The sequence below is a fragment of the Sciurus carolinensis genome, chromosome 12 (assembly GCF_902686445.1).
Source record: "Sciurus carolinensis chromosome 12, mSciCar1.2, whole genome shotgun sequence".
NCBI classification, from domain to species: Eukaryota; Metazoa; Chordata; class Mammalia; order Rodentia; family Sciuridae; genus Sciurus; species Sciurus carolinensis.
In genome coordinates, this window is record NC_062224.1 from 29,603,130 (window position 1) to 29,623,498 (window position 20,369).

Consider the following 20,369-nt stretch of genomic DNA (forward strand, 5'->3'; position numbering starts at 1 on the left):
GGGTTAGCACCTGGAATCAGGAAATGAGGTCTTTGTGACAGTACCTTGTTTATTTCCACACCCACAAAATGTAATGACCCAAAGCCCTGCAGAGGTTCCCAGGTTCACTCCAGAGTTACGGAGTGTTTTGAAAGGGCCTGTGGCATGATGGCAGTCTTGCTCTGGAAAGCTTCGTCCATCCAGCAGGAGTATTAGCCTTTATGGATATTTGCTTAGTTCAGTTTGGATGAGTAGGTGGATATGACCTAATGGAGCAGAAGAACTGGAATCCGGAAGAAACTACTGGTCCTCTGGGTGCAGAGTGTCAGGTTTAAGATGCAAAGTGCTGTTCTGCCCTGGTTTATGTTTTGGGTCACCCTTGAGAATCTTCACCTTGAATCTGATGGTCTTGCCAGGCAAATTGTAGAGCGCATCTAATCCTAAAAAAACTAAATAAATAACTCTGTATTGGCTAATTCTGATGATCAGATGACTTCAACAATTTTCCTCTGCACAGTTTTAATATTTTAATGTGACTTTTTAAAGAAGAACCAGAAATACTAATCCTGTCATAGCCTCAGTGAAACACCTGCATTTACATTCATAACTTAATATCTTGTGAATCAAGTTATTTTGATAAATATGCCTTCAAGCTAGGGTCCAGCCCTGGCAAGACACATATGTGGGTTTGGTTCCTCTTGGGTAATTCTGCATGTTAATGATTATGCTGTTGGACCCTTCCCTGGTGGCAATTTAGGTGCACTTTCACTAAGAGCCACTGCCCAGCTTCTCCTCCTCTGTATTGAAAGGGGGCAGAAGATCCAGTTTATTCTTCCTCCCCCTTTTTTCGTCCCCCACTTCATGAACATGTACCTTCAACAACCATCTCTGAACTATCCCTTTGTCCTGTAATCTCCCTCTATAGCAATCTGTCTGTATATTGCTTAAGATTAATCACTTCTCTCCTTGCTCAAAAATCTTCAGTGATCCTCTGCTGTTCAGTCTGAAGTTTTTCAGTTGCTGCCCTGGTACATTTGGTTACTTTTTAGAAGTCAATTTCCTCAGGTTTCATGCCAATTGTGCTTCCCTGACCAGACATTTTCTCCTTTCACTGCCTAAATATTTTTCAATGATCTAAAATTTATTTATTCATGAAACCTAAACTTCTAGAAAGTTCTTTCTTGCAGCAAATATAAATATCATCAGTTCTGTACCAGTACTCTATTAACAGTGTAACTACAGCCAAAAAAACCTTGAGTCTCTTACTTTTTTAAAAATAAAGATTTTATTATTATTCAGGTAATGGAGGCTGACAGATCAGAGGGTAAACTGCCACTGAACAGATAGTTCGTTATAGTTCCCGGGAGGGAGGGGAATGCTGTACCCTTTAGGTCCATCAGGAAGCAGAGGAAGTGAAGGAAAATGTGAGCAAGAGTCTTCAGAGAGAGAGAGAGAGAGAGAATGTGCGTGCACATGCGTGTGTGTGTGTGTGCATTTCAGGAAGGAATATACGAGGCAGGTAAGCAGCCTAGGAAGGTTTAGGATTGGCTAATTTGAATAATTTCATCACCTCTGGGTCATAGCTACTGCACCCAATTGCCTGGTTTCTCCTGGAACAATAAGGGCAGAGGAATAGTAGCTTTTAATGTAAGGACCCCAAAGGAGGTAGTTTGGGGTGTGGGTTCTGGATTTGTTGGTTGCAATAAAAACCATGCTGCCTTGGGAGGGGCAGTTCTTCCGTGGTTTGCAAGCTCCAAGATGTCAAAGCATCAAAATTAGAGAGTAGACATCATTAGACACCTACTCACCCTAACAGCCCCATCTCCATTATAAACTGCTGTGCAACCTTGAATGATACTTCGAGTGCCTCATCTGTAAAATGATGGGTTGAAATCATGACACATCCAAGTCCCCACTCTTTCTTCCCTATGGGGATAAAGTTTCTGACACTTCCCACAACTTCTTCCCCATCTCAGATTCTTTGGCTTCTGTTCCAGTGGGAAGGTGCATGGTCAGCCCCAGAACTGACCCCAGTATCTGTGAAGTGGGTGACTCTATGTGACTCCTGCTTATGGAGGCTGGTCTGTAGCCAGCCACCCTGGGCTTCACTTTAACTTTAACCTCTTGCATATGTGGACTTTTCTGCCTATGCTTGTGTTTCTAAATCCTTTGGCTAATGGATTCTCTTGGGGGCATACTTATTAGCCCTGCAACTTTCATAACTTTTGAGTTCTTGGTCTGAGCCAAATGTTTTGACCCATTTGACAGGAGATACTTAATAATGCCTTTCTGAAGGAGAACTAAAAACAGCATCCATTTCTGAAATATGGCAGACCTGTGCTGCCACTTGGAAAAATAAATCTCTGTTTTATGTGGTTGAATTAGTAATGGAGGCAGGCGGCAGTGAAAGGGTGTGTGGAAAGCTTGACTTTCAAAGCAAGAGAGGAAAATAAAAACTCCTTGTTGATATTGCTGCCAGGACATGGGCTACAAAGGTTGAAAGGTGAAAGGTTAATCCATTTGGCACAAAGTAAGAACCATTCTTAATATGTGAAAATTATTGTATGTTGATGTTCATTACAGAAAAAAAAAATAATTAGAAACAGTACTTTACTGTTAAGTCAGATCCCACACCAAACAGATGAAGCAGGAAATTTCAATAGTATTGTGAAAAGTTTTACATTACTTAGAAAACTCCAATAAATTGGATTTCAAAAATATTGCTGTTAATTGGGTTTTGTAACTTATAGGAGTGAGTATAGCCAACAGTGCTGTCCCATTAATATAGAATTTATTCAAACAAATGTAAAGAGCAGAACTGGTACTTGACTAAACAAATGTGCAATGAATTTGTGAAATGAATAGCAACTGGCACCCTAATTAGCATGTCATTTTAATTCTGCTCTTAATTACTGCCGTGGTGACCTAAATGTGGCTTTGCAACTCAGGACTTTAAAGGGAACTACAGTGATCAGTGCTTAAAAACAAACAAAACACACACAAAAGCTTAGAGTAAAAAACCCTCAGATTCTCCTTCTCCTTGTTGTCCTTTGGGGAAGGCTGGACCCATATGGAACATTCTAGAACAACATGTTAAGCTAACAGAACAGAGTGACTGGTAGGTGGAAGTAAGTGTGGTATGAGGAGTGGGAGTGGTTAGAATTTGCCAAGAGAAAAGGATAATTTGGCCCTCTCTGACAGAAAGTTATTTAAAGAATGTGAAAATCCACAGGTGGAAAGAACCTTCATAAACCAAAGGACATTAACAAACTTGGAACTGTCTTGTCTGTGTTGTTTTTCCCCCTGGGTCCCCAACCCCTTCTCCTAGACCTCTAGCCCGCTCCTTTCCTGCTTCAACCTTCCTAATTCCTGGATTCCTAAGTGATCAAGAAGAACTGTTTGAGGCCAGAGATTCTGCCCTTCTTGGAAGTTAATACACTAGCCGGGCACAGTTTTATAGATGCTGGTAGAAGACATGATACTTCTGGGTCAGAAATAAAGGCCATTTATTCCTCACAACAGCAGTAGCAGTAGCCAGAGTATCCAACATTCTTGTATCAGTTCCCTGAGCCCTAACTCCTATAAGGACAACACAAAGAGAGCCACCTGATAACTGTGCACACAGTGGTTTGCTTTACAGATGAGAAACCCTGAGCCTTGGGAACCCAAATGTACAGTAAAGAACGCCTGCCCTTTGCTGTACAGGGAGATAGTAGCTCTGTCTTCCACAACTGTTAACTAAGTGAACGTCCTCGAAAAGATTGCACAGAACATTAGAGCAGTCACAAGTTACTCTGGTCACAAGGTTTGCAGCAGTACAGGAGAGTCATGGAGAATTCTCCAAACAGTGGCTTCTGCTGTCCCTATGACTCTCTTGTCTTTGATCAGTATGAGAGAAAACTTAAGAATTTCACAAACTAGCCAGGTTAATTCCTTCCATGTACCTTTTCAGGAGATCTTTTGTGATTTTTCTATAGATAAACTTGGTAATCCTCATTTAAGAGTCAAATGTTTGGAAATAATGACTATTTTAAAATGGCTAAAAGGGACTGGGGATATAGTTCAATGGTAGAGTGCTTACCTGGCATGCCTGAGGCCCAGGGTTCAATCCCCGGAAGGAAGGGAGGGAGGAAGGAAGGAAGGAAGGAAGGAAGGAAGAAAGGAAGGAAGGGTGGGAGGGAGGGGCTAACAGTTACTAAGCCCTGTATGCCGCACCACTGAGAAGTACACTGTATTCCCTCACTGTAGCTCTAGGGGGTTACTATGTTAAGGGGCAGAACCCACATTTCTTATGATGAGAAAACTGCTTCACAGCATTAAGCTATCAGTAACAGAAATGACACTCAGACCGGGTCAGAAATGACCCCGACCCAGAATGTCAGGATCCAAAGCTTGTGCCAGGGTATACTGTTTTTCCCTTTTCCATTTTCTTTCATTGAGAAGATTGTGGTGGATGTGGGGGTGTTAATGGTGATTTTGAGATTTGGTTTCAACAAATAAAATTAGCGGAATGCTTGCAAGTAGGCAAAATCAAGAACACCTGAATGTTCACCTTATAAACAGCATCACATTAATCCTCCACATTAATCCTACAGTCTTTTCAAGGGTGATGGTGTTTGTCTCTTATGGTGGCTCAAGGAGGTCATGAACTTGCTTGAAGCCATACAACTGACTAAATTAGGAACCTGGAAGCCAGGGCCACCCTATGTGGCCATAAAACACTACTAGTTGTCAAGAATATTCATACATGGACCGTAAATTGCCCTAAAATAGTTCAACTTCATCTGAAACAGGAAAAAAAAAAAAAAAAAAACATTTTAATAATAGGTTCACTGTAGCTTGTTAAATAATTCCATTTCTTTGAAAGACTGAGTACATATGTGTAATCTAATCACTGCATTGACTAAACTCAGCTGCTCTGAGGGTCTTTATCTTGCTTTCATAATATTTCAAGTGCTGCAGAGCTTCACATACTTGGGCCATTCATGGCCTTCCAGCAGCCTCTTCAGCTGGCCACCTTTGTCCCTCTTCTTTTTTTTATTTCTTTTTTTAATTTTAAAAATAATGAGTCCATTTCCTTACTACCAGCTCCCACTTAGCACTTTCTAACTGTTCCCTCCCCAGAGGGGGAAAAAATGACTTTTTAAAAATAATCATCATCATTTTCCTCATCAAAGCTCAAGGCTTCTTTATTCAAAATAAATACCATGTAATTTTGCTCTCATCCTAGCCCTAGACAAAAAAAAAAAAAAAAGAAAAGAAAAAAAATGGTTATAAATGCATATCAGCAGATATAGGTAGATCTGGAAACACACACAGACAAATGTAATTTTCCCCAGCAGGTTGCCTTGGCAACCAGTCCACTAACATCTTCCAACAGACATTTGAAGCTTGGCTAAGGTATGCACGCTAATTGTATAGACATGCTTAATACTGTCCGTTAACATAGTAGTTCCCAGATTCGTCCAAGTCCTCATAAGGGGACTTTGTGCCCTCGTGAACATTTTAAAACACCAACAAAACGAGCATTTTAAAGTGGTTTCTTGTAGTGGTTTCCTTATAAATACGTGTGGGTCCTCTAGTTACCACTAGGTTGCACCATCAAAATTCTCTTGTTCAGTAGCACAGAGTACCATGTGAAGCTGAGCAAACACATTTACCATATTTGCATTTTCATGTTATTGTCATTATGTATTTTACCATATCTGATCAAAACGAAGGTATTCTTAGGTTTATGGATATGTATTCACTTTTATGGGAGAGTTTGTAAAAGTTGAAGCCATGGTTTTAAAAAGTTTTTAGCTACATTTAGCATCATTTTGGTTTTTAGTAACTGCTTCAATTATTATTTATTTTGAACAGTCACATTCTTTATCTCAAAAGTTCCCACCAAGATAAGTAATTATATTTTAGAACAGTACTTTAAAGCTATATCTAAGTGATTCCAGAAAGCACATAGAGAAGATTATGTCATTTTAGCCTTTTGTCCAATATGTATTTATTAAATGAGATCACAGGAACATCCTGTCATTAATTTTGCTTGTGAACTCTTGGTTGTATATGTAACTTGTACAGTTGAATCAGTAAGTCCAGCCATGGTTTTCACATTATCCCAGGATGTTTACCTAAATAATCCTTTGATTGGTTGCAAGAATGTAGCTACTTTATATTTGCTCTGACAGTATCATATATATATGGAACTAGCCCCAGAAAAAAATCATTTTGCACCAGGTACAGCCACGCAGTATGAACTTCTGCTATTGAATTGGTTTCAGTGACTTGGATAGTTCTAACAGAATCCTTTGCCAAAAAGTTGGTATTTCCTACTTCCATTATAGAGTGTTTCAAGGGAGGAAAGCAGGTACCCTGTCTCTTGGGGGAAAAAAAAAAAAAAAAAACAAGAAAACTCTTTGTGTGTGTGTGTGTGTGTGTAATGATTAATTGTTGTGCTTTTATGAATGTTGATTGTGTATTTCAACATTCTTGGCAACTTGGTGACATTGGTTAGAAAGTGTTCATAGGATGATCATCGATTTGATTCTCATACAAATTTCTCAGGGGAGGGGAGGAAGAGAATCCACTCCTAAATAATTACCCAGAGGTATGGTAGTGTCCCTGCCAAGACAGAATTTTATCCACCAGAGGGACCATTGAGGAGGTTGAGGTGACAGAGAGAGTACATTGTTGCACAGCCTGTCAAAACAATGATGGGAAAAAAAAAAGATTCCAAGCACATGTCAGTAGCAGGCTATTGGCTGCCTGCATAGATCTCTCCTTCCCAGCCAAAGCGGTAACTGTTGAGTCTGCCACATGGCTTTTCATGAGGCTGGGAGTGCGAGTCAGTAGCCAAGGATGGGAGAAACACCCAAAGGCACAAAACGACTCTCTTATTCCTGGAGGCTGCTGTAGCAAACTTCACTCCCGTTGGCTTTTCGGGTGAGTAGAAAATCAAATGCATGTTAAAATCTCTGAAAATTAAGAAACACATTGAAAAGGAAACCTTAGCAGAGGTGGGAATTTGGTATGGGAACTTGTGACATCAGATCAGTAGAGAAGTTTAGGGCAGTTTGTGGTGCCATCAAGAGCAAAACACATCTCCATGGAGGACAACTGTACAGGGGTAATCAGGAAACCAGGAAGGTTCCTGTGCCCAGCAAATATGTCTCTCTGAAGTAAGCCTGCCTTGTCTTTTCTCTTCTGGATGGCAGAGCAGGAGTCTTTGTCTTTGCAGAAGATCATATTGCTTTTAGAATTAAAAACACTCTGGGTATGGTGACACAGGCCTATAATCCCAGTGACTTGGGAGGCTAACGCAGGAGGTTTGCAAGTTCAAGCCTAACCAGGCAACTTAGCAAGACTGTGTCTCAAAATTGTTATGACAAGATTGTAATAAATAACCAAGTCAATCTCCAAGCAGGGGATGGAACATATATTCACCAGCTGGTGGGCCAAGAGGCAGACTGTAAGTCTGCACTTCTCAGCCCCCTCCAGGGGTTAGAGCACACCTTTTATAGTTCAACACCACAAGTAAAGCATGTCAGTACATTAATCATAAGTGGCTGTTGCTATCATTCAAAATCACAAACAAAAATCATGAGATCTAAAATCATAAGCAGAAGGGGAAGTGGGTCAAAACAACCCTTGTTGAGTGTGATTTGAAGAATAGTTACTAATGTCTAGACAATCATTCTCTGACATTCTATGCAGTTAAGGTACATTGCACAAGTACAGTGTATAAGAATTGACATTTTGTATTGCCAAATATGTTATGCTAAGCAACTGTTTTTTGGTGCAGAGGTGGGGTGTTACCATGAGAGGAGCATTTCTTACCTGAGAGGAGTCTCAGGGTAAAATGGAGTGTTTGGTCATTGCCCATAAAGCCTGGCCCATAACAAAATAAAAATATAAGAAAGGTTGGGGATAAAGCTCAGTAGTAGAGCACCCAGTACCCCCCCACACACACACACAAAGAAGAATAATTAAACACACGTAAGGATTGCCAAATGCTTTTGTGATGCTAGGAACTGAATGTAAAGGAGTCCTGGCATGTACATGTTGCAGAAGATTTTTTTTTAGTTATATTATACATAATGTATTAGTAAATAATATATTAATATAATAACCATATTATGTGACCTACTACATAATGTTATATGGTAAATAATATACAGGTTTTAAAAACCATGGTATTTGCTTAGAGAACATGATTCACAAAAGATTGAAAATTTTTAAATTTCAATTTTAAAAATAAAATTGAACAGCATAAAGTATATGTGTACTTATGAGAAAATAAATTACAGAAAAGCTCTAGTGGAACAATGTGCATCCCAATTTTATTAGATCACAGAGTGGACAAACCTTGTATGTTTGTAAGAAAAATAATAGATAGAAATCTGCCCCTTCACAGGTGTCTTAGAATTGGGCTTTTTGTGACTGTATAAAGACATGGGAATTCCATGCACATTCTGCTACTGTAAATTTCTAGAAACACGGGGCAGAATCTCTTAGAGCACAGGTCTGTAACATTTTTAAAACAGCCTCTCATTTGGAAAATGTTTTTAAGTGATCAAGTGATCTTTATTGTTTCATTTAAGAGATAAAAAGTCATTGTAGCTCCCTTAAATTGGGGTTAAATATAGATAATGATAGTGCTGGAGGCTAAGTATGCTGACTTCCTTTCCAGCTGCTGCCCTGGTGTCAGGCAGCCCCAAAGCTCCGGGCAACTTAACATCAGAGCCCTGTTTGCTATGCCTGGGGGAAATGGACTCTGTCAGGCCCTTACGACTAACCCAGAAAACACTGGGTTCCCCATGAGGGTGGGTTGCTGTGGAAACCAACAGCTCTAAAAACCAAAGGAAAGGAAAAATTAAAATCCCACGACAAAGGCCAATTTGAGGAAATATAAAAGAGAACACAAAACACTCAGAGGAAGCTAAAAACTTCACAGAACAAACCCAAACAACAACAGTTCAAGTCCACAGACATCCTCACCTTCCCTTCAGAGATGAAGTCAGAGTTTGTTAGATGTGAGAGTTGAGAAGTATAGGATATTCAAAAAGCAGGTGAATATTGTGCTTTCAGCTCTGTTCCCAGTGGAACATCACAAAGGGATTTCTGTTCTGGAATATTCCATGTTAGCACGTAGTTTTAAGAGAGACAGAGGGTGTTTGTTCTGGAGTTTGGATGAGAAGTTATAAAAAAGATGCCTTCTGATATTAAAAGTAACTGAAGGTGTTCAATATTACTTAAAGATGAGGAGCAGCAGGAAAACCCAGGCCTGCTTTATTTGTGGCCCTGTCGTCAGGCAGTTTCGTCAAACCCTAACTGGGGGAGTCTTCCATGTACCATAATTCCGTCCTCTTGTCCCTGCAATTATGTTTGTTCTTTACTTGCTACTTAGAGGTCCCTTCTTCTAAGCCAACAATTTGAAACAGTCTTGTTGCATTTAGTTCTAAATCTGTGGCAGTTAAAAAGGAAATGACTAAAAGATAATACTGGACTAAAAGATAATGTTTAGTTTTCTACCCACAAAGCAGATGCTCTTTGTACTACTTAAAATGGACTAGTTTGTACCCACAGAGCCAAAGTTCTTGCAATTGCCAAGAGCAAGGGAGCTCTGAATCATGCTAGAGGAAGAATTCCTGAGTGCTTGCTGCTTCCTTCTTGGCTCTGCCACTGGCTGATGAAAATTCGAGACCACTCTAGAGGCGATGACTGAATTCCTAATCATGAAGTAATTCACTGAGTAACTGTGTAGCAAGAAAAGACCTGAGCTCCACCCCCCGGGGGGTCCACCCACAGTGGGCAGGCATGCAGGGTAGACTCCATGAGGGGTGCTGACCAAGAATGAAGTCCAGGGCTGGAGGAGAACTGGCAGGTGCAGTTTCAAGGACATGGTCCAGCCTTGTGAAGTCATGCCAAGATGGCACAAGACGCGTGAAGAGTAAACAGCATTGCCCACATTAGCTGGTTTAAGGAGAAGGACGTTCATTAAAGCTTTTAGGTGACTCAGAGAATTTGGGGGAGGACAGGGCTAGAAGCCAGAACAATGCCAGAGCCATACATGGAGGAACTGTTCACATGACACTTTTGATGTCCCCAAACCAGATGCCTAGTCCAAGGTAACTTTGGTCAGAAAAAGCACCTGCTTCTTGATGATACTGTCTTCCAAATCAGAATCTAGCATGAAGACATCAGAGTAGCAGAGCCAAAGTCCATTCCTTCTCCATCTTAGCTACTAAGGAGGCTGGGAACATGGGTTTCTGGAAATCATAGAAACATCCTCAAATGGAAGAAGTCTTTGAAAAGATGCCCAGTCGTCCATGGGACTCATCTGCTATGCCTCCTGTCCTAGTCTCGGCCTCACTTGTCATGTCTTCCAGGAAGCATTCCCCACTGAACCCGTAACCCATAATCAGGGTCAGTCTGTGTACAGCTCCTTCCCAGAAAGCCACGTCCATACCATTGGAGAAGTGGTCCTACCACACCCTTTTGTAAATCTCTGGATGGTCACCCCCACCTCAGTGGATGCTTTCAGATCTTTGTTGTTTTCTCTTGGTTTTGCACACAAACTCCAGATCTCATTAGCCTCTTCTTTGCTGTATCTTATATACTAACCAACCCCATTTCATCCTTTTCCCTCTCTGGTACCCACATGGTCACCCATTCTCCCCATCAAAAACCGTCAACTCTAAAAATGAAGCCATGTATCTTTTTCTTTTGTTATATATCTCCCATAGCACCTAGCATCAAGCTAAGCTTACGATAGTTGATTAATAAATATTTTCTAAGTACAGTTCATTAGTTATCTGAATTGATCAGTGCTTTCCAAATGGATTTTAGTAGTAACTACTTAAAAATAGTGAAGAAGAAATAAATGAAAGAGGGACACTTAGACTATGTTCCAGTAAATCTTAATGGGAAAATGTACATCCACAAGACTGGGATCCTAATTAGAATAAGATATATTTCATGTTTGTATAAATATGTCAAAATAGATTCTACTATCATGTAGAACTAAAAAGAACAAATAAATAAAAACTTCACAGACACTGAAATTAAAATTCAAGATCATTTTTTTGTGAGACAAATATTATTCTTTTGATATTTTTCAGTCATTTAAAAGTATAAAAATTATTCTTGGTTTATGGACCATTCAGAAACAAGCCATGGACCATATTCAGCTTGAGTGTTGGGCTACAATTGCTCACCCCTGCTACAGATGATGGGAGGGGAACAACTAAAAGGGTTCAAGGTCAGTTCAGTATTTAGATAACTCCCTCTGATTTCAGTGGAACTTTGAAGCTCAGGTCTGAAGATGGGGGAAATTTTGCTAAAGAGTCTGGATTATAGTGAGGGCTTGAAATAGAGCAATGTTAACATGGAGGCAAAGGAAGGACCTGCTTCTGGATGTGTATTTTGGAATCAAAATCAACAGAACTTGGTGACTGATGTGCAGGGTAAGGAGTGAAAGAATGATGTCCCAGTTTTGGTGTAATAACAACTGCCCCAGGTCAGTAGGATCCTGAAACTCTCACTGATCACAAAGAAACACCGTGTATCTTAACATGTTTAGGTCTGGGGCCATTTATAGGCTCTTCTTTTATCTGTAAAAGACTAGTGTTAATAGTGCCTCACCTGGTCAGGTTTCTTCTTTGGTTGTCTTAGTAGTAATAATTTTGTTTGCTGTTGAATAGATAGCCTCAGTGTTGCTCTAATTAAAATGATACCCCAGTGGTCTGTAAGACTTACCCAACCACTGACACTTTTCCCTGATCTGTCATGCCAAAAGAAGGTGCTAAGTAATTTCTTCCAAAGTATATAATTGCAGAACATAAACTAGGCTCCCCATATTAGAAGAAATTCAAGTGGTACAATCTAGGACTGATTAGAGTTTATTTCATGAATAAACTTTCTCTGTTTATTCATGAATCCTTTTTTGCAAATCTTGGTGGTTTTCGCCTTCTCAGCAAACATTAAAGGGAGAGTTGAAACCTAATCCCAATTGTTAGTAAATGTTACATTACCATAAAATTACATAAATCATCAATGAAGCCCTACAAAGCTCTTCCCACTTGCCCTCTTGCCATGTGAATATTATGAAAATGAGTTTATGTTATAATTTAACCTCCTATTTGGGGACATGGGAGACCAAGTTCAATGAGAAACTGTGTAGTGTGTTATACCTTCTGCAAGTCTGCCTGAAGACACTGATATGATTGGAGGACTGACTCAGTGTATCATATACATCGCATCCTTGATTTTCATGTTGATTTTATCCCGCACCGACCATGTATGTCCCTTCTGTAGTGGCCAGAGTCCTGTTGGGGCTGTTTTCCAGCAATGCTAGAAAGAATGAAAGACTATTGTGTTTGTTGTCCAGCATGTTGAAGGGATAGAACTTGTCTCTCAATTATCTGTTGGAGTAAGCAGGAAGGAGTAAAGAAGAAAGCTGTGTATGGCAGGCAGTGACTTTGAAGAAAGTAGGAAATTATTTAAGGTAAAAGGGGGACCTCTGAGAAGAAACCATCACCAGTCAACATGACCCACACTGAGGATGTTGACCTAGATTTTCTTACCATGGCCGCCTTCCACCTCTTAGCACAGCTATGGCAGAATTGCTGTTGCTGTTTCTTAATTCACAACAGCTGTTCTCTTTGCTTCTTCTGCTTCCAGAAGTCACACTAAAGGTGCATGTCAGTGACGCCAGTACCCACCAGCCTATCGCAGATGCGCTTATTGAGATCTTCACCAACCAGGTCTCCATTGCCTCTGGCACGTCAGGGACAGATGGTGTCGCCTTCGTCAAGTTCCAGTACAAGCTGGGCAGTCAGTTGATCGTCACCGCCACAAAGCATGCCTACGTGCCAAACTCTGCCCCGTGGAAGCCAATCCGATTACCTGGTAAGGCATTCTTAATCTTTCTCCAAAACAGACTTCATGGTATTGGCAAATGATGTTGGAGTCGGAACAGAAAAGGTTTTGAAGGTGTAAGTCAGACCGTCAGTAAAACCTGTGTGTCTGTTTTCTGCTTACTGTGTCACGCACGCACAGTGGACTCAGAAGCTTGAGCATTTCTGCTCATCTCCCCACCCTCGCTTTGCACCATGACAACTAGTAGGACAAGGTGTGTGGCCATGCTTTAGTGTACAATGCCCTCATCTGCTTCCAGGGCCTTCTTCCTCCACTGTCACACCAGAGGCCCAAGTACAAGGATGTCCAATGGGTACAAGGCCTTAAGAGACTGTGTTTCTTTCCCCTTTCCTGCTGGTCACTGTACAGAACAGAGTGTCCACTGCCAGGAGCAAGGATGATGCCTGACACAGCTTCAGCTCGGTGTAGGGTAGGTGGGGAGTGGGAGCTGCTGGACCTTGACCTGACCTCAGGCTTCACCTGGTACCCAGACCATACTGCCTGTTGGCACTCGGACTGCTGAGTGGTGAGGCTGGGGCTGAGAGTCGTGACAGCACAGGCTTTAGAAACGACCATCTTGGGCTCTAGAGTCCTTTCTGCAGTGGAGCCCTCTAACTTCCATGCCAGTCTCTGTAAAATGGAGCTAAGACTACCTTGTGGACTAGTTCTGGCTGAAAATTAGTCACCACAGGTAAACTACCCTAGTGTGCCCAGCACGGTAGGGGTCAGGATGTGTGCAGCATTGAGGGCAGTGCTGAGAAAACTACCTGAGCTAGTGCTCACCTCTGTCCTGTACCACAGCCAGACTCACTCCTGCAGGGACCCTGCTGCCCCTGAGGATATGTGGCCACACCTAGAAGTGCTTTTTCTCTGTTTGATAAAGCCCCAGTGTCTACTCAAATTCACAAGATGCTTTGTATTTCAATTTACTTTTTATAAAGTTCCTGTTGCCTGCCAGGCACTGCCCTGGGCACCAGACCTGGATCTTGGCCTAGAGAGTTTCTACTTCGGTTTTGAAGTCAACCCTAGAAATGATTTCCATCACATTAGTAAGGACTCTCCAGAGAGACAGAACTGATAGGATATCTAGAAAGAGAGAGGGAAGAAGGGATTTACTAGGGAAATGACTTTACCTGATTATGGAGGCCATTTTATACTGGAGAATCAGGGAAACCTATAATGTGACTCAGTTGAGGTCCAAAGGTCCCAGAATCAAGGACTCCAGTGTGTAAGGCTTAGTCTGAGATAAAGGGCCGAGAGCCCAGGGGCCACTGGTATGAGCCCCCAAATATAAAAGTCAGAGAACCTGGAGTTCTGACCTCCAAGGGCAGAGGAAGAAGGGCATCCCAGCTCCAAAAGAGAGTTAGCAAGATTTTGCCTTTCCTCCATCTTTAGTTCTATCTGGGCCCCCACCCAATTACATGATGCCCCCCTGCCCCCCCGCACACACACACTGAAAGCAGATCTTTCCCAGACTGCTCACTTGTGGGCCAAGATGACTGAGCCCAAGCATTGTAACCAAATGCCAAACCACCTGGGTTTTCCTTTAGCAGAATAGGTATGTGCTCAGTGTCAACAGAAGCTTTTAAAATAAATAATGCATTGATGGAGAATAATTAATACTTTTCCACTTGTCTTGGCAAGTTGATATACAAAGTCAACCATCACGCTTGGATAAACTTTTGTACAGACACCCATGTGGGATGCCAGGAGAGGAGGCTTAACCAGTGCAGGGGAGTGAACTGGGCTTCCTGGAGGAGATAACGGGGGTGCTGACCCTTGAGGTTAATAGATACCAGCATCAAAAAGTAATGGTAGATTCATCATTGAGATTTCATTAAATTTACAAATTAAGTTACACAATAATATGGTCCTATTTGTAGAAAGCCTATTTTTTTTGCTCCAGTGGTATTTTAATTTTAATTTTTAGTAGGTCTCACATTTTTATTGACAAACATTAATATATTTTTGTTACTGTTATATATGAAATCTTTTCTTCTAGTAAATCTTCTAAAAGATTGTTTGAATATATGTAAACTACTGGTTTTTGTATGTAGATTTTGTACTTGGTAATCTAAATGAGCTATCTTACTATTTGTAGTAGCTATTAATAAAATATCTTAAATCTAAAAAATAAAAACAAAAAAAATAAAATTTACATGGAAAAAAAAGTGTTGGTAGAAACAGAGAGCCAGGACTCAGCCATTCAATCTGGGGAGGCTGCCTTGGGAATCTGTATTTTAACAAGCAATCTTATCACTGCCACCACTAGATACTTTATGTATAAAAACATTCACTAAGGTTTGAGATCACTGCTGTATTAGTTATGGAAAGTGAATTTGATGTCAATACAATCAAGGAGGTTGTTTAGGAAAATTTAAGAGAAAAATGGACAGACCTGAGAAATATTTAGCAGGCAACATCATTGGAAGGCCTTGGAGAATGGATGGAAAAGAGGTAAAGTCATGAGTTGAACCCAGATATCTGCCTGGTGAAAACTGGACGGGACCTTCAAGGGCAGGTGATAGGCTTGGAGACCACACCCTCCAGGTGCAAGCAGAGGCAGATGGAGACCTTAAAAGACACCAGGGAAACGGGAATTGAGGAACAGGTGTTGGAGTGGTGGCTGATGATAAGCTTAATGTATCCTATATTTGGTTAAATTGCGTCTGGGACACCAAGTGAGCATAACCGACCTTCAGTTTGAAATGCATTTGGGGTTCAAGAGAGAGGTTTGGGCTGGAAGTTTAGTTTGGAATCATCAGGAGTGTCAAGATGAGAGTCAAAACTATGAGCTGCACCAGAGAATGGGCAACAGTGGGCCTGGGACAGAACCCTGGACAGTCAGCAAAAGAGGAAAGGATGTATTTGTTAGGTTCCATCTCAAAACAAACACACACAGTTGACTTCATTATTTTCTATATTGAGAAGACACTAGAAATAATCCAGGGGAAATTTAGACAGTATCTGCCTGTGTTAGGTGAACAGCCACATAGAGTACAGTCAATTGGAAGTTCTAGTCTATAAAGTCACCTCAAAGATGGGAGTTAGCAGATGCTGAACCAGTACTATGAGGGAAGCACAGGTTAAGTTTGTTCCTGGAAGCCTCTGTGCTCAACAATGTTTTCATAACTTTGAGGTATTTGTGTTTTTGTTTAAAAATACCTTATTTAATATTTGCTGTTGACTTGTGAACTTTGTACTCAAGGTCCATAGCACTGTAGTCCATGGCCAAACCAAGCTTATGTGTCACACATATTTTCTCTGTAAGGCATATCACAGCCTCTTTCACTAAGGAACACAGACAGCACTTCAGCTTATGCTCAGGGGCCATTTTCAGTAGTGCAATCATCAAGAGAAAGCAAAAAAAAACAAAACAAAACAAAAAAAAACAAAAAAACGTGAAAAGCTTAGCAGCTAAATAAATGGAGAAAAGGACACACATAGATATCAGAGCAAAAGCAAGATGCAGTGTCCAATGTCTTCCCTGGAAATGTGTGTATCAAGAGACTCACATTTTGGCTATTCTTTCCATAAGCAGGTAAAGCACCAAGAGTATTGATTTTGAAGTGACAAGTAAATTTTAGCAAGTAGGCACATTTGCAGATATGGAATCCATGAATAATGAAAATCAACTGTGCTCTAATTACATTAATTTTGACTATGTTAACAGATGATCCTTTGAGGAAAAAGAAACCATTTCCATAATATCCATTTTCTTAAATGAGTCAAGTAATGGCAACAATGTAGTTTAATTGAAAGAGTTTTGGATGAAACATAAAGACACCTGAGTATCAGGCCTGCCCACCCCCCTTGCTGACCCTACATAGCTTGGGCCTATCAAGAGTTTCTGAACCTGTTTCTTAGTTCTAAAATGAAATTGAATAGACTGAATAATTTCCAAGCACCTCCCCAGGTCTTTGATTATTTTATTCTGCTTGACTTTTCAACGTAATAAAGATGCTCTTAACTGGAATGAAACAAGAAGCAACCAAAATTTAGATGGGCCTCTTGTAAAAGAAAGCGGAGTAAATTATTGCTTTTGTCACATTTTTGGGGGTCAGGTCATGACACTTTTGGTATTTCAGATAATTGGACAAGGAAGAGAGAAGAACTGGGAGAGCCTCTTCTAAACTAAATGAAAAAAACCAAAACTAATAAATATTTTCTGTGTGTACTGTGTGTGCACACAGTATTTTAGTTGGCATGAGCATCCTTATGAGATCTTGGAATGAATTTCTTTTTTCATCCTTGACATTAGCTCCTGGGGGATGTGTTGGGTTTTTTCCCTTTCATAGAAGCAGGTATAAATTGGGGATGAGGGAGCCCAGCATAAAGCAAGCACTCTTTACCTTTGACCAACAAGAAAGCATAAATTTAGCTAAATAAAAATATAATCCATCCATAAAGACTGACACTCTGCATCTTTAAAATTGTTTCCTTTTCAATAGTCACTGCCTCAGGCAAGAGCTTTTACAGTGATCTAGGACTGTTGCTGCAGCCTCTGGTCAGGTTAATCTGCTCCCTTGAAACCACCCACTACATTGCCGAGCACAGTGTCTTAAAATGCTTGTGTCTGGTTATGTTTTACACCAACCTAAAATCCTTGGGTGGCAGCAGATGGGTGTAAAGAGGCGTGCAGAGCCTTCTCCCCTGACCGCTGCTCTCTGACCTGCCTTATAGTCTGGCTCCCCTGGACAGTTGTCATTCCTTAAAAGAGTCTGGCCTTTCTGTTTGTCCGAGCTGTTATTCCTTTATCATAACTTAATTGACAAGCTTGTCTTTTGTCTTTAAAGCCCACCTGGGAATGTTTTCTGTTTCAGGAAGTCTTCCTGCCTCTTCCAGGTAGAGTTAGATGTTCCTTTCTTTGGATTTATCAAAAAAACAAGGGTCTGGATGTAGCTCATTGGTAGAGCATTTGCCTAGCAAGTGCAAGTCCCTGGGTTCCGTCCTCAGCACCACCAAAAAAAAAAAAAAAAAAAAATCTACTTGTGTGAAGAGGACCTCTGGGTATCAGTCTGAGATGAGTAGAAGTACCGTCTACTTGAAACTTCCACTTCCCACCTTGGGTACAATGGATTTGGGTCTCTAGTCCCTACCCTCCTGCTCCAGGAAGCCCCTGCCACACTTTCAGGCTCATTATAAGAAATCATTTTTTTTCTCTTTTGAGAAACAATTTGCCAAGCAGCTGCCCTGTTACCGTGTTTAGGTGAGAAAAGTTTTCAAAACACTGCAGTGGTTGGACACGTAACTCTTAAAGGATGCCCACAGGTAGTTTACAGCTCAGGGACCCCTATGCCTGTCAGACAGAGGTGTTCCGAGCCTAGAAAATGCCTTAATGCCTGGGTGAGCTCTGGACTGGAGTAGCACTTAGAGAGGCAGAGTGTGGCCCTGCTGCATTTGGAGATGAGCTCCTTCCCACAGATGCACCCACCACAGCGGTCTGTCCTTTATTCCTGGCCATCAGGTACCTTATGCCATTAGGCTACAGGGTTAGTGTTAGAGGTTAAAATAAAGAAGATTTTATCATCTCAGGGCCCCTCCTGCCAATGGAACCACCCATGGTCAGGCAGGCAGGCAGAGGCAGGAGCTCTCTAAACCCTTTGCTGTAGCAGTTTCTTCTCATTCTTCCTCCCTAACCATGTCTGACTTTGAATTGAGACCAGTTCTTTTTTCTTTAGCTTTTCTGTTCATTTTTATGTTTGGGATGTAATGTGCCATCTGTGCAGCCACCACATCACCCGATTCTAGCCTTTCTCACCCCCACCTGGAATCCCGTCCCATCAGCACTGCCTTGCTGTTCCCCATCCCTTCCAGCACCTGGCAACACTCATTTGCCTTCTGTCTCTTGGATTTGCCTTTCTGGACATTGCGTATAAATGGAATCAGACAGTGCATGGTCTTTGTGCCTGGCATGTCTCACTTGACTTCATGTGCAAGGTCCACCCATGTTCTAGCATGTCCACACTACATTCCTGTTTATGGATGAATAATATTCCCTTGTATATGTATACCACACTTAATTTTTTCTGTTCATCAGTTGACCAACATTTACCTGGGTTGTTTCCATTTTTTTGCTATCATGAGAAATGCTGTGTGAACATTCATGTGCAAGTTTGTATGTGTGTGTTCGGGATGTAGCTCAGTGGTAGAGTGCTTGCCTAGGATGTGCATGGCCATGGGTTCAATCCCTAGTACCACAAAAAAATAAATAAATTTCTGTGTGAACACATTTCGGTCTCTTGGGTATATACTCACAAGTGGAATTATGGAGTTATATCATCATTCTGATCATGGCACGTGCCACACTGTTTATTGTATAGCTATTTACTGTGTCCTAATCTTCCTCTGCTGCATAATTCTTGAAGGTACTGTCTGCCTTCCTCATTTATCTGCTCCACCCAGGAGCTAGCACTGGGCCTTGCACATAGTAGCAGCTAAATAAATTGCCTATGTAGGGCTAAGAGAGAAAAGAGGACACATCCAAGGCCAGGTTAGTGGTCCCCAATGGCACTATTAAGAACCCATACTGGGCTGGGGAGATAGCTCAGTCGGTAGAGTGCTTGCCTTGTAAGCACAAGGTCCTGGGTTTGATCCCCAGCACTGAAAAAAAAAAAAAAAACCCATACTGTTAAGTCATTGTTCTTTCTAGTTCCTGATATTTTCCTAGAAAGTCATGTTACCTCTCTCAGCCTCACTTTACTCTTCTCTTGACTTAATGTGGACAGGGTAAAGTCCAAGTGTCCTTCTAAAGCTTGAGTTTATGTGCATAAAGGTTGAGGACAGACTCCAGAGTTCAAGTCCTGGCTCCTGTTCTTATCAGCTAGGTAATGAAGGGCCGGTTATTTCCTCACCTTTAAGCCAATTCCCTTACCTATAAAATAGATGTGTCAATAATAGCTAATAACACTTCAGAGAGGTGTTTTGATATTTAGTAGATAAATGGCCAAAACCAAAGGATTTAGAATAGTGTCTGTATGTTATAAGGGTTTGGGAATGTTAGTGATTAGTATTATTCTATAATGCAGGTTTTTTTTTCTTATATCGGTGCATTCTACCCAGAAATGTAGAGACTTCATGAAAATTTTTTTGAAAATCCAGGTACTTAAACAATAATTTTTAAATGACATAGTTCTATCATGTTATTAGTCTCCAGAATAGGGGCAAATATTTTACCATGAGGCACACATAATCTAAATACAAGTTTAATTTTTTTTCTTAATATCTAACATTATGTATTCTACATTTATATAGTGTATGCATTAAGCTTTTAATATACTCCTAGTGTGAAGAGGCTGTTACTTTACTAGAAACTCGTAACAAAATTTTTCTTTTGACCATTGTAGGGCAAGCAGTTTGTGTATAAGAGATTGCAATAATACTCTTGTGGTATTTTGAAAGGCTTTCACTGATCATCTTGAAAATCAGTATTATTGATTGATTTGACATCAAAATTAAAAGAATACAGAGTACCCGGA

The 20,369-nt window shown here is 40.8% G+C and overlaps 1 protein-coding gene across 2 annotated transcripts in view; it reads left to right on the forward strand.

Moving 5' to 3' along the window:
* The window catches only part of Fam171a1 (family with sequence similarity 171 member A1), a 154,977-nt gene that overhangs the window by 88,584 nt on the left and 46,024 nt on the right, over positions 1-20,369 (forward strand). For both annotated transcript variants that reach the window (XM_047521277.1, XM_047521276.1), the window contains one exon: positions 12,655-12,882. Coding sequence is in view for 1 of the 2 variants with exons in the window: in XM_047521276.1 (XP_047377232.1) it covers positions 12,655-12,882 (228 nt within the window). In the remaining variant the exon portion in view is untranslated. The remainder of the gene's footprint in view (positions 1-12,654; positions 12,883-20,369) is intronic.